We start from the raw sequence: 21,225 nt of genomic DNA on the forward strand, positions 1-21,225 counted from the left end.
CATTTGCGTTTGTATACACACACCATTATATAATAGACGTCCCTTTCAAAGAAAATTGTTAGAAAACTCCACTGATAATCCCCACTTACATCAAAGGAAGAAATAAAACAAAATGTAAGTGTCACTACATAACATTATAAAACTTTGCATAAATTATTTTGTATTAATAAATAAATTCATACCTAATTACACTAACAAATATGAAAAAGTGATTAAATTGTTTTTATTAACTCATACATGATATAATATATCTCTGTTAGAAGACAAAAAGAAACACATATATTTTAAGAAACACATTTCCTTGTCGCATGACTCATCTTCCACTTTGGAATTATGTATTCGACCAAAGAAATTACATATATAATTGTAAAAGTGAAAATCACGGCAATTGGTGAGATAGAGTGATTGGTGAAAGAAGGATAAACTTCTATTGGTTTCACATTGTTATTTCTAAAATGGTTAAATTTGATTATTAAAGGCACACAAAAGGATGCAAGAAGGAAATTTCTACTTTTAGAGATCTAGAGAGCACAACTTGGCATGGATATGCTAAGGGACGCAAATTGCCGTTTACACTAGTTAAACTCTCTAACTAATTAACGCAAATGTAGAATACTAAAACATAAATTTAATATCTACTCATCATCGTCGTTGAAGTATGAAAACTTCCCTCAAACTTACGGATACAAGTACGTGTCAAAGCCCCTAACGAGATAAAATAATACTTTATTTTGAAACCAGTTTTCAGTAATGTTTATATCAGAATATTCACAAAAACAAAATTAAACAACATTGTGTATTTAATTTTTTTTAAAGAGCTAAAGAGCACAAGTTATTGAAGAAAAATAAAATCAACTAATAACTAAAATATTACTGAAGAAACCATTCAAAATTTCTTTCTACATGACTACACTCACAGTACTCATGCTATTGTGGTGTGATGTCCACTCTATAGCTATGAGGCCACATCATTTCCCATGGGTGTCGTGATGACCGCGCTAAATACCCTAACATACAACCTATATTGGAAAAAAATCAACCAAATCAACGACAATAAATAGTTTTTTCAACCATGATGTACTAAATCGACCCAACTGTTACTACTAGCCATTCAATTGTTTATGTTCTATGCATCTCATTTCGCTTCTACCTAAGGCTGCTTAGAATGTAGGACAAGATAGGAATGATGAAGTGGAGCTTGGGTACCAAGTGCAACATCGTCCAGTCCCATAGTGTATAATAGCAAACAAAACCATCATGGTTCTGGATGGCCATCATGTTCATCCTTAATCTCTTTCTTTCTCTTGATTTATATATTTTAATTATTAAATCCTTAATCTCTTTTTCTTTCTCTTGATTTATATATTTTAATTATTAAAAGAATGGTTTTAGAATGTGTGGGATTTTGAGTACCCATTTCCATGATTTAAGGATGAAAAAATGGTTTAGTGGACCTAATGTTGACAAAAGATGGTGATGGTGATTTTGTCATTCCTAACAAGTAACATTTATTTGCAAGAGATTAAAGAAAAGGACAATTTCTATAGCCTACACCAACTTTGAATTAAGGCTATGTGTTATGGTTTTAATATTTTTCTGTCTATGTCACTGTTATGTATACAAGAGTTCTCATTCACTTGTTTTCATCTTTAGTGTGTAACGGTTTCATAAATTTTCACTATCTTAACACATGAAGAAAATATTTAAGTTATATAAAAATATTGCTTTTAAAAAAAGAAATGTGTTACAAGGTGTGATGTGAATTTTTGTGATTGGAGCATGAAATTAACTCCTGATGTGGATTTTTGGTGTAGTAACCATGAAGCTTCACGTTTGAATTCACAAACCTTAGGGACGGTGTTTGGGCGTGAGTGAGGGTTAACTATAGGTTCAATATTTTTGCCTTACCAATTTGACTCTTTTTTTCAAATAGAACGATATCTATAAATAATTAAAATTAAATCCATATTATATTATATTATATTATATTAAATTATATTATATTATATTATATTATATTATATTATATTATATTATATTATATTATATTATATTATATTATATTATATTATATTATATTATATTATATTATATTATATTATATTATATTATATTATATTATATTATATTATATTATATTATATTATATTATATTATATTATATTATATTATATTATATTATATTATATTATAGGGAAATTGGCCTGTAATAATCCCACTTAGACCTTATTGGCCATTAATAATCCCACCTCAGAATATATTCCCCTCACCAGTCCCACCTTTCACCTATTTTTACTACAATGGTCCCCCGTTAAAAAAACTTAACGGAGTTAAGCTTTTTTCCAAATTACAAACAGATTTTTTAGGGTTTTTGATTAGAACGACGATACGAGTCCATTGATGTAAAACTTGCCTCGAAATGGTGCTCCAAACGATGAAAACGGCGCTTCAATTCGGGTGTTTAAATTTCCAATTAACCAAAATCAAGTCACTTGGAGCACTATTTCGAAGTAAATTTTACATCAATGGACTCGTATCATTGTTCTGATCAAAAGACCTAAAAAATCTGTTTGTAATTTGGAAAAAAGCTTAACTCCGTTAAGTTTCTTTAACGGGGGACCATTGTAGGAAAAATAGGTGAAAGGTGGGACTGGTGGGGGGAATATTTTGAGATGGGATTATTAATGGCCAATAAGGTCTAGGTGGGATTATTACATGCCAATTTCCCTATATTATATTATATTATATTGTATTGTATTGTATTGTATTGTATTGTATTGTATTGTATTGTATTGTATTGTATTGTATTGTATTGTATTGTATTGTATTGTATTGTATTGTATTGTATTGTATTGTATTGTATTGTATTGTATTGTATTGTATTGTATTGTATTGTATTGTATTGTATTGTATTGTATTGTATTGTATTGTATTGTATTGTATTGTATTGTATTGTATTGTGTATTGTATTGTATTGTATTGTATTGTATTGTATTGTATTGTATTGTATTGTATTGTATTGTATTGTATTGTATTGTATTGTATCGTATCGTATCGTATCGTATCGTATCGTATCGTATTGTATTGTATTGTATTGTATTGTATATAAACTATAAAACAAAAGTTCCATCCAACTAAATACACAACAATCCTTCAAGTTTTCAACTTAACCAAACCAGTCCCTGCCTCTAAATTTTAGACTAGGGATGAGTACAGTACCCGTTCGGTACCGAAAGTATCAGGTACCGAAAACAGAAAAAGTGGGTACCGGTACCGAATATACCGGTTCGGTACCTGTATTTACCGGTGTTTTACTCATAAACGATATAAATTCACGTTTTACGTAATTATTTTTGAAACGAGTTTGGTCAAATATAATACGTTTTCATGCTTATTTTTGCGTACGTTTTCGGTTGGTCTATGTCTTGACGTAAACTGTGTGTGTTCGGAAACGAGTCTGTTCAAATATAATACATTTTCATTTGGGGGTATAAATTTGAGTTATTGTATGTTTTGACGCCACTAAGTCTTGATGCAAAGGTGGTGGTGATGTAGTGGTTAGGTGGAACGCTTAGAGCATCCACAATAAGGGGATATTTTGGTGTTTTTAGGTGACCCGGGGCGGTCACGTTATACTTTTGTATAACGCGTGATCGCCACATTGTTCCCACCGCCGGTCCATACTTCAACGCGTTAATCTTCCACGGAAACCGATTTTCGTGATGTATTCAACGAGTTATGGTTTATTTTTGTGAGGGTATTTGTTGGTTGGGGGGAAATTGTTGGGTGTGTTGGTGAGTGATGACCACCCTGCCTAAAAAAGGTTGTGAGTGATGAAAAAATGGTTGATGACATGGCGGAACTTGATTGGTGCTTGTGAGTGATAGAAACTATCACTAGTTAACCACCCTGAGTGGCCTTAGGGAGAGAGAAAGTAATGTGGAGGAGAGAGGGTGTGAGGTGGAGGAGAGAGGGTGTGAAGATGTTTGTGAGGAAAAATGAGAAAAAATGGATGGATGTGAATTATGTGAGTGTAGAGAGGAGAGAGGAGAGAGAGAAGAAATGTGTTTGTGAGAGGGGCAAGTAAGAGAAATGCTCTCATTGGTTGGGCAGGTGCCCCATTAGCACCAAAAAACATCACCTAAAAACAACTCTATTGGTGATGCTCTTACTAAATGAACCAACCTGGGTTTAATTCCCTTTTTTTTGTAACCCTAATATTTTAGATCGGATATGTCGAAACATACGTTTTTAGATGATTAATGTATCACATAACGTGTCTCAAGCTATAAACAACTAAGTCGTCGCCATTTGCAACAATCTAGTAAAAAGAAAAACATAAAAATTAAAATTGTATTATTAAATTAAATTTGGAAAATTGCAGGAAGGTACCTGCAACACTCCAATACTCGTGATGTGATGTCCTATTTAGTACCATCATTTCCCCTGCTTTTTCATTGACCAACTTTGCCTTTTCCCCATCATTCCTTTCATCCTCTCACATCCTTAACCTGCCACTTGATCACTTGCTTGCCGCTGCAGTTACAACAGATCCGGCTGTTGCTGCTGCTACTATATATTATCACCACCGCTCGCTCGCTCGCTCGCTCGCTGCTACTCTTCAGATCTGCTGCTCCGTTTCATATCCGTTTCTACTCATCACCAGGTTTGACCCATTTTGACAAAATGTTTGTTGCTGAGCTGGTTTTGGTAAATCAACTACACAAGATTACATACAACACTTTTGAAATCTTAAAGAGATTTCATTGATAGTCTGGTTGCTCGTATTTATAAGTTACATTCTCATTCATTTGTAAGTTGTAACCCTCTCACTCATTTTTATAAACAGAATCATGACAACAACAATTCCCAAGTTTGCTCACTTACAAATCCCACTTGAAGACGTAGTAAAGGCCACCGACAACTTTCATCATGATAACATCATCGGACGCGGTGGATTGGGACACGTATACAAAGGACAACTCCAGCGGTCCGGTGAGTTGATCAAGATTTCTGCGCTGAGGTTAGATCGTAAGCACGGTGGAGGAGTCGTCGAGTTCTGGACGGAAGTTTCAATGCTTTCAGATCTCAAGCATCCAAATATAGTCTCTATTGTCGGATTTTGTGATGACAAACATGAGAAGATCATTGTGACCACGTATGAGGCCAAAAATGGAAGTCTCAAGGAGCATCTAAGCAACCCGAACCTCACATGGACGCAAAGATTGAAGATATGTGTAGGCGTGGCTCGTGCTTTGAGTTACCTCCATTGTGACGAGGGACGTGGCTATGGTGTTATACATCTTAACGTCAACAGCTCCACAATTTTATTAGACGAGAACTGGGAACCCAAGTTATCCGGTTTTAAAGTTTCGATCAAACAATCACTTAACCGAATGGACCAGGTCTTCCTTTCTGAACCTATTGGCACAATAGGGTATATTGACCCAGAAATTGGAAAGACCAAAGGTGTGACCTGCAAGTCGGATATCTACGCATTCGGTGTTGTTTTATTCGAGATATTGTGTGGGAGGAGAGCATATATTAGGAACGATGCTAATAGGTTCTTAGCTCCATTGGTCATGCAACATTATGAAAACGAAACGTTGCCAGATATAATCCATCCCGATCTAAAGAATCAAATGTCCGGATTCCAAATATCCGTAAGATCACTCAGAACATACTCAGAAATGGCATATTCTTGCTTAAAGGAAGAGCGATCACATCGCCCACATATGCTCAACATTGTTAATGAACTTGAGAAAGTATTGGAGAAAGCATTGAAGTTTCAACCCCCACCACCTGAAAATTTTGTAAGACCTTTTTTGGCTTTTTTGTTTTTCTTTACGCCTTTAAGTTAATTTTCCTTTGTTGTTAATTTGTTTGCTTCAAAGATTATCACTTTAAGAGGAAAAAAACTGTTATTGCCGTGTAATATTTGTTTATTTTTAACAATGTAATATTGTTAATTATACTGTAAAATTCACTGTTAGTTACAACTAAAATAAAATTAATTAAAAGAATTGCTATATAACAGTTGTTTATTAAATAAAAAAATGTTTTTATTGTAGCTACAAAATTACCTATGATCTGCGATCCTAGACGTGAGTGGCCTTTTACCTATAGGGGCGCTAGGTGGGGTGTGCCTATGTTGGACGTTCAAAATAATATTGTTAAATATACTTTAAATTTCATTGTTGTTAGTTACACTAAATGAAACTTTAATTTAAATTATCTCAAAATCACCATATCAGTTGTTTATTAAATGTTTTTATATTGTATGTTTTAATTTCGAGTACTAATATTTTTAAATCTTTGTATTGCTTCTTTGTGATAATTATCAAGATGTCTTTGGTACCCGTATATATCACACCCATCTTACCACCGCCACCACCCACAAAATTATTTTTAACGAAAATAAGAAAATGGTACTTTTGTTTTGTTAACTTTGGCAATTACCCTTATTCTCCTTTACGTTTAGCATTTCTTACGTATCCGTCCTTTCAGTAGATGGACTTTAGAAGGGGATGTTAAATGTAGACACGTTGAAAAAAATCCGTAAGTTGCACCCATTCATCCCAAAATACACTACTTTATCTAATTACACCATCCCCCTTTTAGAATTTTATACTCGATCAAAAAACCTCTGAATCCCAAATACCAAATACCAAACTAAAGAAAAAGAAACATCATCCATGGAATCACTCAATTCATGACCCCACATTTTCTTGTTTTCATAGAGCCTTCAGGATCCAAACTGGGCTTTTCTCATTACGCTTCTCATTACGCTTCTCATTTACATAAAGCCTTCAAGATCAAATTTATTAACCACAATTCGTTCTCATGTATCTAACAGGTATATATAATTTCATAATTTGTAATTTTCTTTTCCCCTTGTCACATGTTTGCAGGGAAATAACTTGGAACACTTGAAGATTGAGCTTGATGATATAAAGTTAGCCACCCATAATTTTTCAGACACAAATGAAATTATCTCTAGTGATTGCTATACTTGGTACTCAATAGAACTCTGCCATTTTGATAAAGAAAACGCTTCTTTCATAGAAGGGATAAGTAAAAGTAAACTATTTAAGAGACACGACGCAGTTGTTATAAAGCGCTTCCTTCTTGAAGTTGACGAGCTCGAAGAAGAATTATTTTTCACAGAACTTGAAGTGCTTGCTAGTGTTAAGCATCACAACATAGTCACTCTAATAGGATTTTGTGTTGAAGGTTTTGAGATGATACTCGTCACCGAGAAATTTTCTAATGGATCACTTGGTGATTATTTGGGTAACGCAAAAAAAATGCATAATTTGACTTGGGAAAAACGTTTGAAAATCTGCATTGACGGTGTTCACGCACTGAATTACCTTCATTATGAGATGGCAGATAAAAAAATGATGATACACAGTGATATAGATCCTTTTAGATTTGGGTTGTATGAGAATTGGAGGGCAAAGATCCAAGACTTTGAGTTGGCAGTATTCCTGCCTCCAAATCAAAAAGACGAAGCTCTATGTAAAAGAACATATTTTAAGTCAACGTGGCACGTGGATCCAGAATATGTGAAGACTGGTAAGCTAAAAAGAGAGTCGGATGTGTATAGCTTTGGAGTAGTTATGTTTGAAATTCTATGCGGAAGAAGAGCTCAGGACCAAATTTACCTTAAGCAGAGTGAGAAAGGGTTGGTTCATGTTGCAAGACAAAACTTCTCCAATGGGACAATAGAGGACATCATAGATCCTATACTAAAGGAAGAAACTGGTAAACAGAGTCATAGTCCAATTAGAAGAGCCAACAAGGATTCTTTGTACACATTTTTAAAAGTTGCAAACCAGTGTGTGGCGGAGACTCAAGACCAACGCCCAACAATGAAAGCTGTTCTCAACGAACTTGAGAAAGCACTGGTCTTTCAAGTAAGTCAGGTATGTTTGTGTCTGTGTGTAATTATAGGGTGCATATTATCTTAATGCATAAGAAATAAGTATTATGCATATTCAATGATCCAATTTCTTTGGGCTAAATTATTACATAGAAAGGGTCCTGAAAATATCCAATTGAAGAGAAGAACCTTGTCATTTAAACATAAAACCTTTCAAAGATTAAAACCAACCTATGATAATGCTATTGAAACTTAAGCTAGACTTCTTACAAAGACATCAAAGTTGGGGGGGGGGGGGATAGTGCACGGTCCTCCCAACCGCCGGAGTGATCTCACTCCGGGAGCCGCTACCCGACCAAGCTAGCTCCGCGGTGACTTCCCCATGTCGAGTTCTTACCCTGGGCGACATATGTCACTCCCAAGACTCGAATCCGGTACCTCTGGGAAGAAGTGGGTGTCGGTGGCCAACTGGGCTACCCCAGTTGGTCCACCCAAGACATCAAAGTTTGATCCACAACTAAAACAGTATGTCCAACTTTGATGTCACTCCCAAGACATCAAAGTTGATCCACAACTAAAACACTATGTCCATACTTTTTGTTAAATTAAGTAAATTTCTACTTTATAAGAACCCAATCTCTTGTGCTTCCATTTAAAGAATTGGTTAGCGAGGCTGCCCCTTGGTTAAGGCTTATGGGACTTAGATGGGGACCTCCTTTGATGAAGGTCATGCCCTTGCTAATTGGCAGCCTCTTGGGCTAAATAATAATGTGTTTTCGTCACTTTCTCACCTTTTTATATGGATTTGAAATATTGCATGTTCCATAACTTTCTCACCTTTTTATATGGATGAATTCTCGCCACCAATCGTTTTCGTGTATAGAAGTTACAATGGAATGCCCACTTTCTTTGATATTCAATATTTTGTTACCAAATTTGACTTGTATATGGTATTAATTCTATATTATGTTAATTTCCTTTTCATATTTATTATCTGGTTACCAAATTTAACTGGTAATTTATGTATGGTTAAATTTATTTGACGATGTTAATGTATCGTCTTTAGAGATCAATTTCGTTGACAGATATATCATCTATTATATTATCAATTATTTCATTGTTTTATAGTTTTCCTTAGCAAATAACTTTCACAGCCAATTTGTAGTTTTATCAGAAATTTATAGTTTTGAGCATTAATTTTATTTTCTCAAATACTGTTTCTTAAAGGAGGAGCAAGTACATGAGCCAAATAAGGACCAAGTTGTCGAGGAACTTCAGATAACAACTTTTCAAATTCCTGTAAGACCTTCCTTTTTTTTACTTCATCTTTTTGGTTGGTAATTTTTTTATGAATGAAACTAAATTATAATTTGATAGAGGTAATGTGTCATTGTAAACTAGTAAGGTGCAGCGTTGCACCGAGGGGAAAACATGAAAAAGGATTTAAAGTATATAGTATATTCGGCACATTTTTGCTATCCCTATGATGCTTAACCGTAAAAATTAACTGGGTTTATAATAAAGGGCTTAACCTGAAACAAAAAGCACATGTATGTAAAGGTCAGCGGGTGAAATCTTAAACGTCAAAGATACCTATGAAATCACCCATTACATAAGATATTCTATTCCCTCAAATTCGTTCCATCCACCACCCATGGGGTCTGTTTTGGTGTGGGGTAATGGAATGGACGATGGAATGCAATGGATCATTACCATTCCATGTCTTGTTTGGTTATCATGTGTGAATGGAATGAATTATTATTATGTATTGTTTGGTTGGCAAGAGAAACATCAGCGGTGAGTGGTGGTCGGTGGTAGTGATTGTGGGTGGTTATAGGTGGTGGTGGTGGGCGGTGGTGGGCGGTGGCGACGTCGATGGGTGGTGGTGGCGACGACGAGTGGCGGTGCGGCGACGACGACGACGAGTGGCGGTGGGGGCGGCGGTGGTTGGTAGTGTCGTAGTGGCATCAACGATGGTTGGTGGTGGCGTCGACGATGGTGGTGGTTGGCGGTGACGGTGGTGGCTGTCGGAGTGGCGACGAAGGCGGTGGCGGGTTGCGGCGAAGGTGGTGGGTTGTGCTGCTATTGATGAATAGTGCAAGAGGGGTTGGAATCAAAAAACATGGGGGTTAATAGAATGATTTTGAGGGAATGAAATGTCTTTTGGAATGGATGATTCCATTCCATTGACCAACCAAACATCATTTTCTTCATTCCCTCGTAATCATCCATTCCATTCTGCCTGTCATTCTTGCATATCAAACAACATAGTCTAGCCAGAGTGGGGTTAGTGCCCTCTGGTTGGGAGGGTGTGAGATCTCTCTCTCAACTGTTAAAGATACTCACCGTTCAAAAAAAAAACTTTCAGCATTAACACTTGTAGTCTCTTAATTTTTAATGGAGTTTTACATGTTTCATTTTTTGTACATGTGTGTATAAATTTAAGTTGATTTAGATTTCGACGAACTTTCTCCCGGAAATAAGTCTGGTCAAATACAATATGTTCTTATGCTTATTATTATGTACATTTTGGGTCGGTATACTTTTGACGTAAGTTCTATTTTTTTCTAGAAATGAATTTGGTCAAATATAATACGTTTTCGTGCTTATTTTTATGTATGTTTTTATTTGGTCAACGTCTTAACGTAAATTTTTTTGAAACGTCACGACAACGTCCAGAGCACTTTACTAGCTATATTACATAAATAAACATGGTAGATGGTTTTTATGGTAATATCTTTATACACCAACTGTCAACACCTTATCATCTATTATGGTAAAAACTTTCAGCTAAAAAACATGATTTTCTTCATGTTTTTTAGCAAGTAGTTTTTCAACGCGAATTTATAACTTTTATAACTTTTATCATGAATTTACTAGTTTGAGTAGTAAATCTATTTTCTCTCTCCTTATTTCTTAAAGGAGAAACAAGTACAAAACACGGATAATGACCAAGTTGTCAACCAACTTGAGATAGCACCTCAAGAACTTCATGTAAGTCCTTCCTTTTTTTATTTATATTTTCACTTCACCTTTTTTTAATTATGAGTAGATACTTATGAAATGATAAACTTAGTGATAAGAAATAGTTAATAATGAATCCATGTGCATCCTAAATTCGAAATGTGTGGATGGCACTACGCCACACACCGAGAAAATCATCACATCATATCCCGTGCGTGAATGTAATAACATAAAAAAGTGGAGATGACATGAACTTATCACACCTTCCTGGGTGATGTCTTGTAATTGGTGTAATGCCTAGCATGCCTCCACACGGAGACAACTCAATAGTCGTTTCCTATCCTAAGTAGGTAATACGGTAAATATCCGATATTGGTGAAGGACCAATATTTGAGATATCGGTTATTATGTTGGGATATTGGTAATTTAATATCATGCTAAATTTATATATATATAGCAATCTAACACTAACAATTCAGTATGCTCTCATACCATTAAATAAATTACCTTTTCCATCTTGCAAAACGTTAACAATTGTAGCAAGTAGGAACTGACTAAGACTTAAAACATTACAATTTAACAATAACAACTAACAATTAAGACTCAAAACACTAATATCAACAATAAGAAGAAAGACGAATGGTAGAAATAAGATGAAAGGTACCGATATCGGAAAAATCGGTGATATAACGGTCAAATACCCCGATATTGCCAATATTATAGGTACTGATATTCTGACCAATATTTTGCACTGATATGCGATAACCGAGTGATATATCGAGATATTAAATACATAGCTTTTATCTACAAGTAAACATATAATCCAAATCCCACACCACGAAGATGATAGCACACACGATTCTAGAAAGTTTCCAAAGGTATATTTTAACTAAATATATTTCTCAAAACTTTATTTAGTTGTTTTATCTCAAATAAAAGGTAGACGCCATAACCAATTTCAAAAGCAACATAAGATGTAACAAAAGAGAGTAAATGTAACGGTAAAAGAAGTGTGAACATCCATAACCCAATTTCACACCCTCGTTATGTGCGAAAACCACATAAAAAGTTATATTGAAATATTTAAAGTTATATTGTTTTTCAAATTCAACCAAACAAAATAAAAAAAAAACAACTTAAAATAAATAAGACTCATTAATAAATAAATAAAACCCAAAATAAATATTGTTTTTAACTTGTTCCAATAACTCAAAATAAATAAAACTTATTGATTGATATCTAGGCATCCAATATGATGGTGTCATGAATCCTGAGCGTGGTTACCTGAAACATCTAGAATTAAGAATGATTACCTAGCTAATGAACTATAGCTCCATTGGTATTGGAAGGGAAGTGAAAATTTTGGTTTGAGGCTATAGGTCTCAAATTCGAATCTGATTCCAACCGGATTTTACCGCATTGAGCTTTTGGACGGCGTGTTTTCCCTGAACCAGTGATAGTGGACAACCTAGCGCTTGTCTGCGGTCGCAGGCGTATGAGGTTGCATTTTGCCAATAGGTTACCTCGGATAGCCGAGCATTTATTTCGTTGGCCGTTTAAAGAAAGCATGGTTACCTAAAAACTCATTAATTGATATCTAGCCATCCTATATAATTTTTTTTTTGAAAAGAAAACTTCATTAAAACTGGCCCATCCGACAAAAACAACGGGCGACCCACAAGACTACAAAACCTTACTCAAATTTACACCATATATCCCAATTCGTATCTATACATTTACACCTATTCTTGAACCAAAGGTACCCTGCGGACTTTATCGATCTAAACACATCATGCGCCTTCGGAATCTTACCGTTAAAAACCCGATCATTTCTAGCTTTCCAAATCATCCAGCACGTAACAACTACAATCCCTTGGAACATGTACTGCTGCTTCCCTTTGTGACAACAATGAACATGAGCTTCGAGCACATCCCTAAAAGAGAAGGCAACCGGAAAAGGGGTTCTGCTCCAAGTACCCACTTTCGCCCAAACCTCAGCCGCAAAACTGCAAGCAGTGAACAAGTAAGACGCTGACTCTTCACCACCATCACACATTGGACAGCAAGTGTCACCTATCGGAATATTCCGTTTGGCCATCTCTAACCTCGTAGGCAGACGCACCATCTCCGCCCTCCAAGTAAAAACGTTACACTTCAGCGGAACCCACTTGCACCACTCTCAAACAAAACCCTTTCCTGATCCGCTACTGGGATCCATCAACCTTTTTGCTGATAAAACACTGAACTCACCGGTAACATCGGCAGACCACATCCACCTATCCGAGACATCAGACAGAGATATATCCCTAATAGCAACACACAACGCCAACCATTCAGCCAACTCAACACCACTAGCCAGAGTAGATTTCCATTGCCACGACGCACCTGGATTCGTAAAAGGTCGAACGATACGATCACGGACCTTACACTTCTTGTTAACCTCCAGCCGATATAAATTCGGAAAACGAAACCTCAGCGGGTTCTTCAACAACCATGGATCTAGCCAAAAAGCAAAATCCTCCCCGTTCCCAACCGTCCCTTCCACAAAGTGCAGAAAACAATTCCGGGCCCAAATAGGCTTGTTAACAGTCTTGACAATATTCACCCACACGCCACCCAAAGACGATTTAACAGGAAGAAGCCCCCACTTCCCGCAAATGCCGTGAATAGCCGCCACCGTTTTCACCCATAAACTATTTTTCTCTAATCAAATTCAGCCACGTGCAAACTAATTATTTTTGGTTTCAGAATAAACAGCCAAATTGAATCCACATGCATCTAAAATTCAAAATGGGTGGATGGCACTACGCCACACACCGAGAAAATCGTCACATCACATTATATCCACCTTTCAACGATTTTTCGAACAAAATGGCATGATATTTCGTCTTTCTTGCCCCCATGCCTCCTCTCAAAATGGAAAGGCCAAAAAGAAAATACGCACTATTAATAACATGGTTCATACGCTATTAGCCCAAGCCTCTCTACCTAAAACTTTTTGGCACCATGCCCTTGAGCCCAAGCCTCACGTGTGTTGTCTCAAAAAAAAAAAAAAAACTCTATACGGGTTAACGCAAGCCCCTAGAGCTTGGTATCAACACTTCATGGACTTTGTTCTCACATTGGGCTTAAACAAAGTCGATGCGACGCGTATTTGTTCGTTCTCCATCATGACAGGGATGTTGCATTTTTGCTTTTATATGTTGATGACATCTACTGGTCACCTCATCTAATCATCTATGACATCAACTCATGGCTCCCCTAGCTAGTGAGTTTGCCATGAAGGATCTGGGACCACTCAGTTTTTTTCCTAGGCATTTCAGTCTTTCGCCAACAAGGTTCAATGTTCTTATCTCAACATACATATGCTCTTGACATTATTAAACGGGCAAGTATGACTATGTGTAATCCCATTTCAACGTCGTCGACACAAATGCAAAATTAAGTGTTTTTGGGGATGACTTTCAAGATCCAACTCTTTACCGAAGCTTAGCCGGCGCATTGCAATATCTGACATTTACCCGCCTGGACATAAGCTCTGCAGTACAACAAATTTGCATGCACAGACTTGCTCTGAAACGAATTATTCGCTACTTAAAAGGGACTGCCACCTACGGTCTAACGCTTAGTTGCGCCAAAGATCCGAAGCTCCTTGCCTATACCGATGCAGATTGGACGGGATGCCCGACACGTGTCGTTCGATGAATGGTTATTGTGTTTACGATGGGGAAAATTTAATTTCGTGATCGTTTGAGCAGCAACCCACCATTTAACGATCAAGTGTCGAGGCCGAATATCGGGGTGTGATATGTTGATTGCAAAAATTACTTATAGAACTTCATCAACCATTGAATCAAGCTACACTTGTTTATTGTGATAACGTCAGTGCAATCTACTTATCGGGTAACCCCGTCAACACCAACGGACCAAACACATTAAGTTAGACATCCACTTTGTTATTGAACAGGTTCAACAGGGTCAGGTTCGCATTTGGCATGTTCCCTCGAGATATCAGATTGCAGACATATTTACAAAAGGCTTACCGCGTGTTCTATTTGAAGACTTCAAATCCAGTCTCAGCCTTTAGTCTCCTCCCGCTTCGACTGCATGGGTGTAATAATATATGTTTTTGTATTATTTATAGAAACGATATATATTCCTTTGTATTAAAGTAAGTTGTCACACCCCCAAAATACCACATGCGGTAACCCCGCTAGGCGTGTGACGTACCAGGGTCTAGCCACTAATCACATTGAACCAATATTAAGTATAAAACAAGTTTCCATTTATCAGGATAAAACATTCATACATAATTCCAAGTTTAACATATTCAGCAGAAGCAAATAGTAAAACATTGTTTCAACGTTTCAAAACCAATGTATGTGAAATCAGAAAACAAGTCATGCATATCCAAGATTTACGACCCATGACCACTCCAGCCATCCAGATAACAAGTTCCTTGCCCATAGTACCTAACGACCTGCGAGCATGCAACAAGTGTATCAGACAACGCTGGTGAGTTCATAGTTTTACGAAAACGTTAGATACCAAGTGTTTAGTTTAGTTCATTGATTATAATGTTGATAATAACTCGAGTACCGTACAAGATGGCTCCAGATTATTTTTGCCCTTCCCCAATGCCCCTATCTAAGCATTGGTCATGGCTGGGTCATTAGTTCACACCCGTCCTCTCAGGTACTGGGTGAGGGTGCCAAACCTAAATAACGCTATCAACTAATACCCCGCTACCTCTAAGGTAACAAACAAGATGGGACTTTATGGTGATAGGGATTGAGTGTATTATCCAACATTCCAGTTTTTACCCAAATGACTTATTACTCTCAGGAATACCCAATGATTTACCCAAAGACTCATTCCTATCAGGAATACCCGTTTGAATGTGTTAGGGGTATCGGATCAGAGTAGGCTCGAGCGGAAGCGGAACAAACACACACACACACTAGCATAAAATAAAGAACACGATAATTTACGTGGTTCGGTCAAGGTGACCTATGTCCACGGGTTGCAACTAGGGTTAGGATTTTATTACTGAGGTGATACCAATTACAAAAGTCCTATCAACTATTTATAATACCCAAATTAGGGTTTACAACTTGTTGACCAAGAAAAGGTAAAATAGGAAACCGGATATCAGGCTTAACAAAAATAGCGCATATGGTATTTGTTCCATAATTAGCGCACCTGCTCCATCCATAATAGAGCATCTGTTAGAGCATCTAACATTACAGTATCTATTAGAGCATCTGGCACCAGATTAGAGTATCTATCATCTAGAGCGTCTATTAGAGCATCTATGAAACAGTAGCGCACCAAACAATAGAGCATATGCAGATGCTCTATTCTGTTCCTGCATTCCTGCAAAGCCTTCATATCTAACAATCTCCCACTTGGAGGCTTTGCATAAACCACAAAGTCTATCCAAGTAAACCTATCACCGGTTCAAGTCTTTCAAGCCTCCAGTTCCCAAGAACAAGCTCAGACTTCAGTCATATCCAAACCACATAGTTGCAACCACACCTCTCATCAAGTACCTGAGAGACCAGTTGAAGCTTCCACAAGCTCCAACCCAACAGTCTTATCAGACCCATTCTCTATCTCAACTGGCCTGCACGATCCACCAGCTCCAGAGATACACCGAGAATTAATACCACTCTCCACATTTTGCAAACTATTTCTAAGAGAGCTTTTTTCTTCGGTCGGAATCTTCGTCTTCAAAACCCAACGGTTCTTTGTGATTGTACCCGGAACACGACCCATGCTCCCACTATCACCAAATCCCCTATCTGGCTTAAACTTAGACCTCCGACCACATTCAAATGACATCCCCAAAGCACCAGGATTCAAGTTCGCAAATTGAACCCTCTTCCGCTTACTAGATTCAATGAACCTGACTTTATGTTGTACAGGGAAGGCTACTCCCTCAACAGGTATCTCAACTAGATACAACGATCCTCGTCTCCTCCCACATGCAACAACAAGATTTCCATCAATCACCTTCCACTTCCCACCACCAAACTTAACATCTAGTCCATGTTTATCCAGTTGACTAACAGAAATAAGTTTCTTCGTTAAACCTGGAATTACCCTGATGTTCTTTAAGTTCCATGTAGTGCCCAGTGGAGTCTTCAGATTGACATCTCCCATACCCGTAACATTAAGAACATAACCGTTAGCTAATCGTACCTTTCCAACATCTCCTTTTTTTCAGATTCACCATCGTCTCCCCACTGTGCATGGCGTGAAACAAAGAACCAGAATCCATAGCCCAAGAATGTATAGACTCTTCACAGCAAACCAGTACGTCACCGTCAGATTCATCTGACACAACACTATTTACATGCTGCTTACCATCCTCTTTCTTAGGATCAGGACACTCGTTTTTAACATGCCCTTTTTCACCACAGTTCCAGCACCTCACATTCTTCCCAGCTTTAGACAAGCTTTTCCCACGACTCCCACTGCTTCTGTTTTTACCTCTTCCCCTACTAACACTAAGCATACCAGAAGTAGATCCTCCACTAGTGTTCCTCTGGCGAACATCTTCACCCAAAACACTATCCCGGACCTGATCAAACTTCAAATTTCCAGTTCCAGCAGTTTCAGTGACCGTTGTCACAAATCCTGACCAGCTATCAGGTAAAGAAGATAACAGAACCACAACCTGAGTGTCATCATCCAACTTCATGCCCACAGTTGCTAACCTGGACAAAATTGAATTGACTTCGTTAATGTGATCAACAACTGAACTGCCCTCGTTCATCCTCATATTTAACAGTTCCCTCATTCAGAACACCCTATTACCGGCAGATGGCTTCTCATACATATTTGACAGAGCTGTTAACATATCACGAGCAGTTGTTTCTTTCATGATATTAAATGCAACGCTTCTCGTCAAAGCCAATATAATTTTACCTCTTGCCTTTTTGTCCTTTGAGTTCCAAATTGCTTCGGCAGCTTTATCCATTCCAGCAGGTTTTTCTTCCGGTACCACATCCAAATCGCATTCACCAAGCAACGCCTCTATTTGCATTCTCCACCATGCAAAATTAGTACCGTTGAACTTCTCGATTCGGAACTTCCCGTCTTCAGCCATAGCAAACGAGAAAACCAGAAAAAACCACAAGGAACCAAGCAACTGAAACCCTAATAGCCAAACACCCTAAAACCACCAGATCTACAACAGCAAACCCTACGGCGCAAACCCTAGACCTTACGAGCCGTAACCAGAGAACAGGTACGGGCCGTAAAAGAGTCAGCGACGACAGCAGTAACACCAAATCAAGATCTCTCGTCCAGCTCTCTCCTTCTCCTACGATAACCGCGTGAACCGTGTATTTAACTAAACCTTTGGCTCTGATACCACTTGTTAGGGGTATCGGATCAGAGTAGGCTCGAGCGGAAGCGGAACAAACACACACACACTAGCAGAAAATAAAGAACACGAGAATTTACGTGGTTCGGTCAAGGTGACCTACGTCCACGGGTTGCAACTAGGGTTAGGATTTTATTATTGAGGTGATACCAATTACAAACGTCCTATCAACTATTTATAATACCCAAATCAACTTGTTGACCAAGAAAAGGTGAAATACGAAACCGGATATTAGGCTTAACAAAAATAGCGCATATGGTATTTGTTCCATAATTAGCGCATCTGCTCCATCCAAAATAGAGCATCTAACATTACAGTATCTATTAGAGCATCTGGCACCAGATTAGAGCATCTATCATCTAGAGCGTCTATTAGAGCATCTATGAAACAGTAGCGCATCAAACAATAGAGCATATGCAGATGCTCTATTCTGTTCCTGCATTCCTGCAAGGCCTTCATATCTAACAAACTGTCCCACCCACCGGGACGCATGCTCAAGAGAAATGACCTCACCTTTGATTTGCTCGGTATGTTAAGTTACCCGTCCAACTTGGTCAACCCAAACCCTACCATGGTTACCATTCAACATCAGTTTTACAATCAATCAAGTTATCAATTTCACACAGTTTACATCTATCACAAGAGCACCTTATGTTGCACATCAAGTACTCAGTTATCATAATAACTTATAACAGATGGATTGACTACCCACATGAGTCCAATCAAAACCCTCATATCTAGCTAACATTACTATCATGCCACCAACAGAATGTCACAACATATGTGTCCAATAACATAAACATCACTGATTTACTGTTCAGACCATTTATCTCCTACGGCGAAGATTCCTAACGACGAAGGACTAACCTTCGTCGAAATAAAGTGTGACGAAGTGTCTATATTCATCGAGGTAATGTTAGGCGAAGTATGTCGAGACTGGGTTCGACGAAGTCCCCCAATCTTCGTCGAATTGAAGTTCGGCGAAGTATCACAGAGGTTCGCCAATAATCATCTAACAACAGTTAACATATTCGAAGCATGAATAATGGATCAAACGGCAGTTACTTTGTATAATCTAACCAACCCTAATTATGAATCATCATCAATCCTTTAGAACATAACAGTTTTCATTCATCAAGCAAACCATATTAACCAATCCCCTAATCATCCCATGACTACACACAAACAGATTATTAGTTTATTATAATATAGGTTCACCTAACAGGATTATAAAGCCACTTCATGAATCTGAACATATACAAATCAACCAATTCTCATCATGCAAGTTCTAAGTTACAATATTATTTAAGTTACCCTAGTCTCTCACAGTCATGCATTGATCATGAATCAACAAACAATAACAAACACTAACCGGTATGCCAGATAACACGAGGAGACTTGAGGATCAGAGAGAGGTGCTCGAATGATTAAGAGCGCCAAAGGAAACCAAGTTTGCCGTCGAACAGGAAGGAAAGGAAGACTTTAGGGTTTTTATGTTTACAGTTCGTTATGAGGAATTTAAACAATTAAAATCATTATGGGCCGCAAACTTTCTAGGGCCGAAGTCCTTTGCCGATGAAGGATCGTGAGGCGGTCAACAATCACCCAAATGGTATCGTTTCCGTTTTGAGTTCTTGGCAGATTAGTGACGAAATCCATAGCAATTTGCTCCCATTTCCATGTTGGTATCTCTGGTTGCTGGAGCAATCCAGACGGTTTCTGGTATTCCACCTTGACTTTCGCACAAGTCAAGCATTTACTCACATACGTCGCAATGTGGGCTTTCATCTTCGGCCACCAATACAAAACTTTGAGGTCCTGATACATCTTATCCGAACCTTGGTGAACAGAGTATCGAGACGTGTGCGCTTCGTCCATCACAAGCTCCCTAATATTACCGAACAAAGGGACCCATATTCGCTCCATGAAATAGAGAATACCATCAGATCTCTCTACAAGTTGTTTTTGCATACCTCGAAAATACTCAGGCTTAAGGTTCTCTTCTTTCAACGCTTCAGTCTGAGCCGAACGGATCTGATCAGGTAAATTAGAGTGGATAGTGAGCTGTAGAGCACGGACACGCTTGGGTTTCGATTCCTTTTGATTAAGGGCATCAGCTACAACGTTTGCCTTGCCTGGGTGATACTTGATTACACAGTTGTAATCATTTAAGAGGTCTACCCATCGACGGTGTCGCATGTTCAACTCTTTCTGATCGAAAATATGCTGGAGGCTGATGTGATCGGTATAAATGGTACATTTGGTACCGTACAAATAATGCCACCAAATCTTTAACGTGAAAATCATGGCCCCCAACTCCAAGTCGTGAGTCGTGCAATTCTTCTCATGAACCTTCAATTGTCGAGAAGCATAAGCGATCACCTTCTCGCGTTGCATCAGCACACAACCGAGACCCTGAATAGAAGCATCATAGTAAACTACGAAATTTTCGGTACCCTCAGGTAAGGACAAGATTGGTGCACTGCAGAGTTTCTGCTTCAAGAGTTGGAAAGCCTCTTCCTGCTTCGTCCCCCAAGAATATACCATGCCTTTCTGTGTTAACGAAGTGAGGGGTTGAGCGATCTTCGAGAAGTCTTTAATAAATCTGCGATAATACCCAGCGAGACCAAGAAATTATCGCACCTCCGAAGGGTTCTTAGGTGCCGCCCAATTTCTGATAGCATCAATCTTAGCAGGATCTACATGTATCCCTGATTCTTTAACAATGTGACCAAGTAAGTGCACTTCTCGTATCCAGAAGTCACACTTAGAAAACTTCGCGTAGAGTTGTTCCTTCCTCAGGAGCTCCAAAATAAGACGTAAGTGTCGCTCGTGGTTTTCCTTGCTCTTAGAATAGATCAATATGTCATCGATGAACACAATGACAAAATAGTTGAGATACGGTTTGCACACGCGGTTTATGAGATCCATGAAAACCGCTGGTGCATTAGTCAACCCGAATCGCATAACCAGAAACTCATAA

General features: G+C 38.0%; 1 protein-coding gene across 1 annotated transcript; it reads left to right on the plus strand.

The window, feature by feature from the left end:
- Positions 1–4,617: 4,617 nt before the first annotated feature.
- On the plus strand, positions 4,618–9,226 carry LOC110900660 (receptor-like protein kinase HERK 1). Its single transcript, XM_022147539.2, has 4 exons — positions 4,618–4,666; positions 4,850–5,813; positions 6,912–7,928; positions 9,113–9,226. Exons 2-4 carry the CDS (start codon positions 4,854–4,856, stop codon positions 9,224–9,226), a joined length of 2,091 nt encoding a protein of 696 aa, XP_022003231.2. The 5' UTR covers positions 4,618–4,666; positions 4,850–4,853.
- Positions 9,227–21,225: the final 11,999 nt, after the last annotated feature.

Source organism: Helianthus annuus, unplaced genomic scaffold, assembly GCF_002127325.2.
Source record: "Helianthus annuus cultivar XRQ/B unplaced genomic scaffold, HanXRQr2.0-SUNRISE HanXRQChr00c001, whole genome shotgun sequence".
NCBI classification, from domain to species: Eukaryota; Viridiplantae; Streptophyta; class Magnoliopsida; order Asterales; family Asteraceae; genus Helianthus; species Helianthus annuus.

Bases quoted from the DNA above. Each gene is read 5' to 3' on its own strand.
- LOC110900660 (XM_022147539.2), top strand. From the start codon at position 4,854: ATGACAACAACAATTCCCAAGTTTGCTCACTTACAAATCCCACTTGAA. The intron at 5,814-6,911 runs GTAAGACCTTTT...ACATGTTTGCAG, and splicing joins CCCCACCACCTGAAAATTTT to GGAAATAACTTGGAACACTT. The intron at 7,929-9,112 runs GTATGTTTGTGT...TGTTTCTTAAAG, and splicing joins TGGTCTTTCAAGTAAGTCAG to GAGGAGCAAGTACATGAGCC.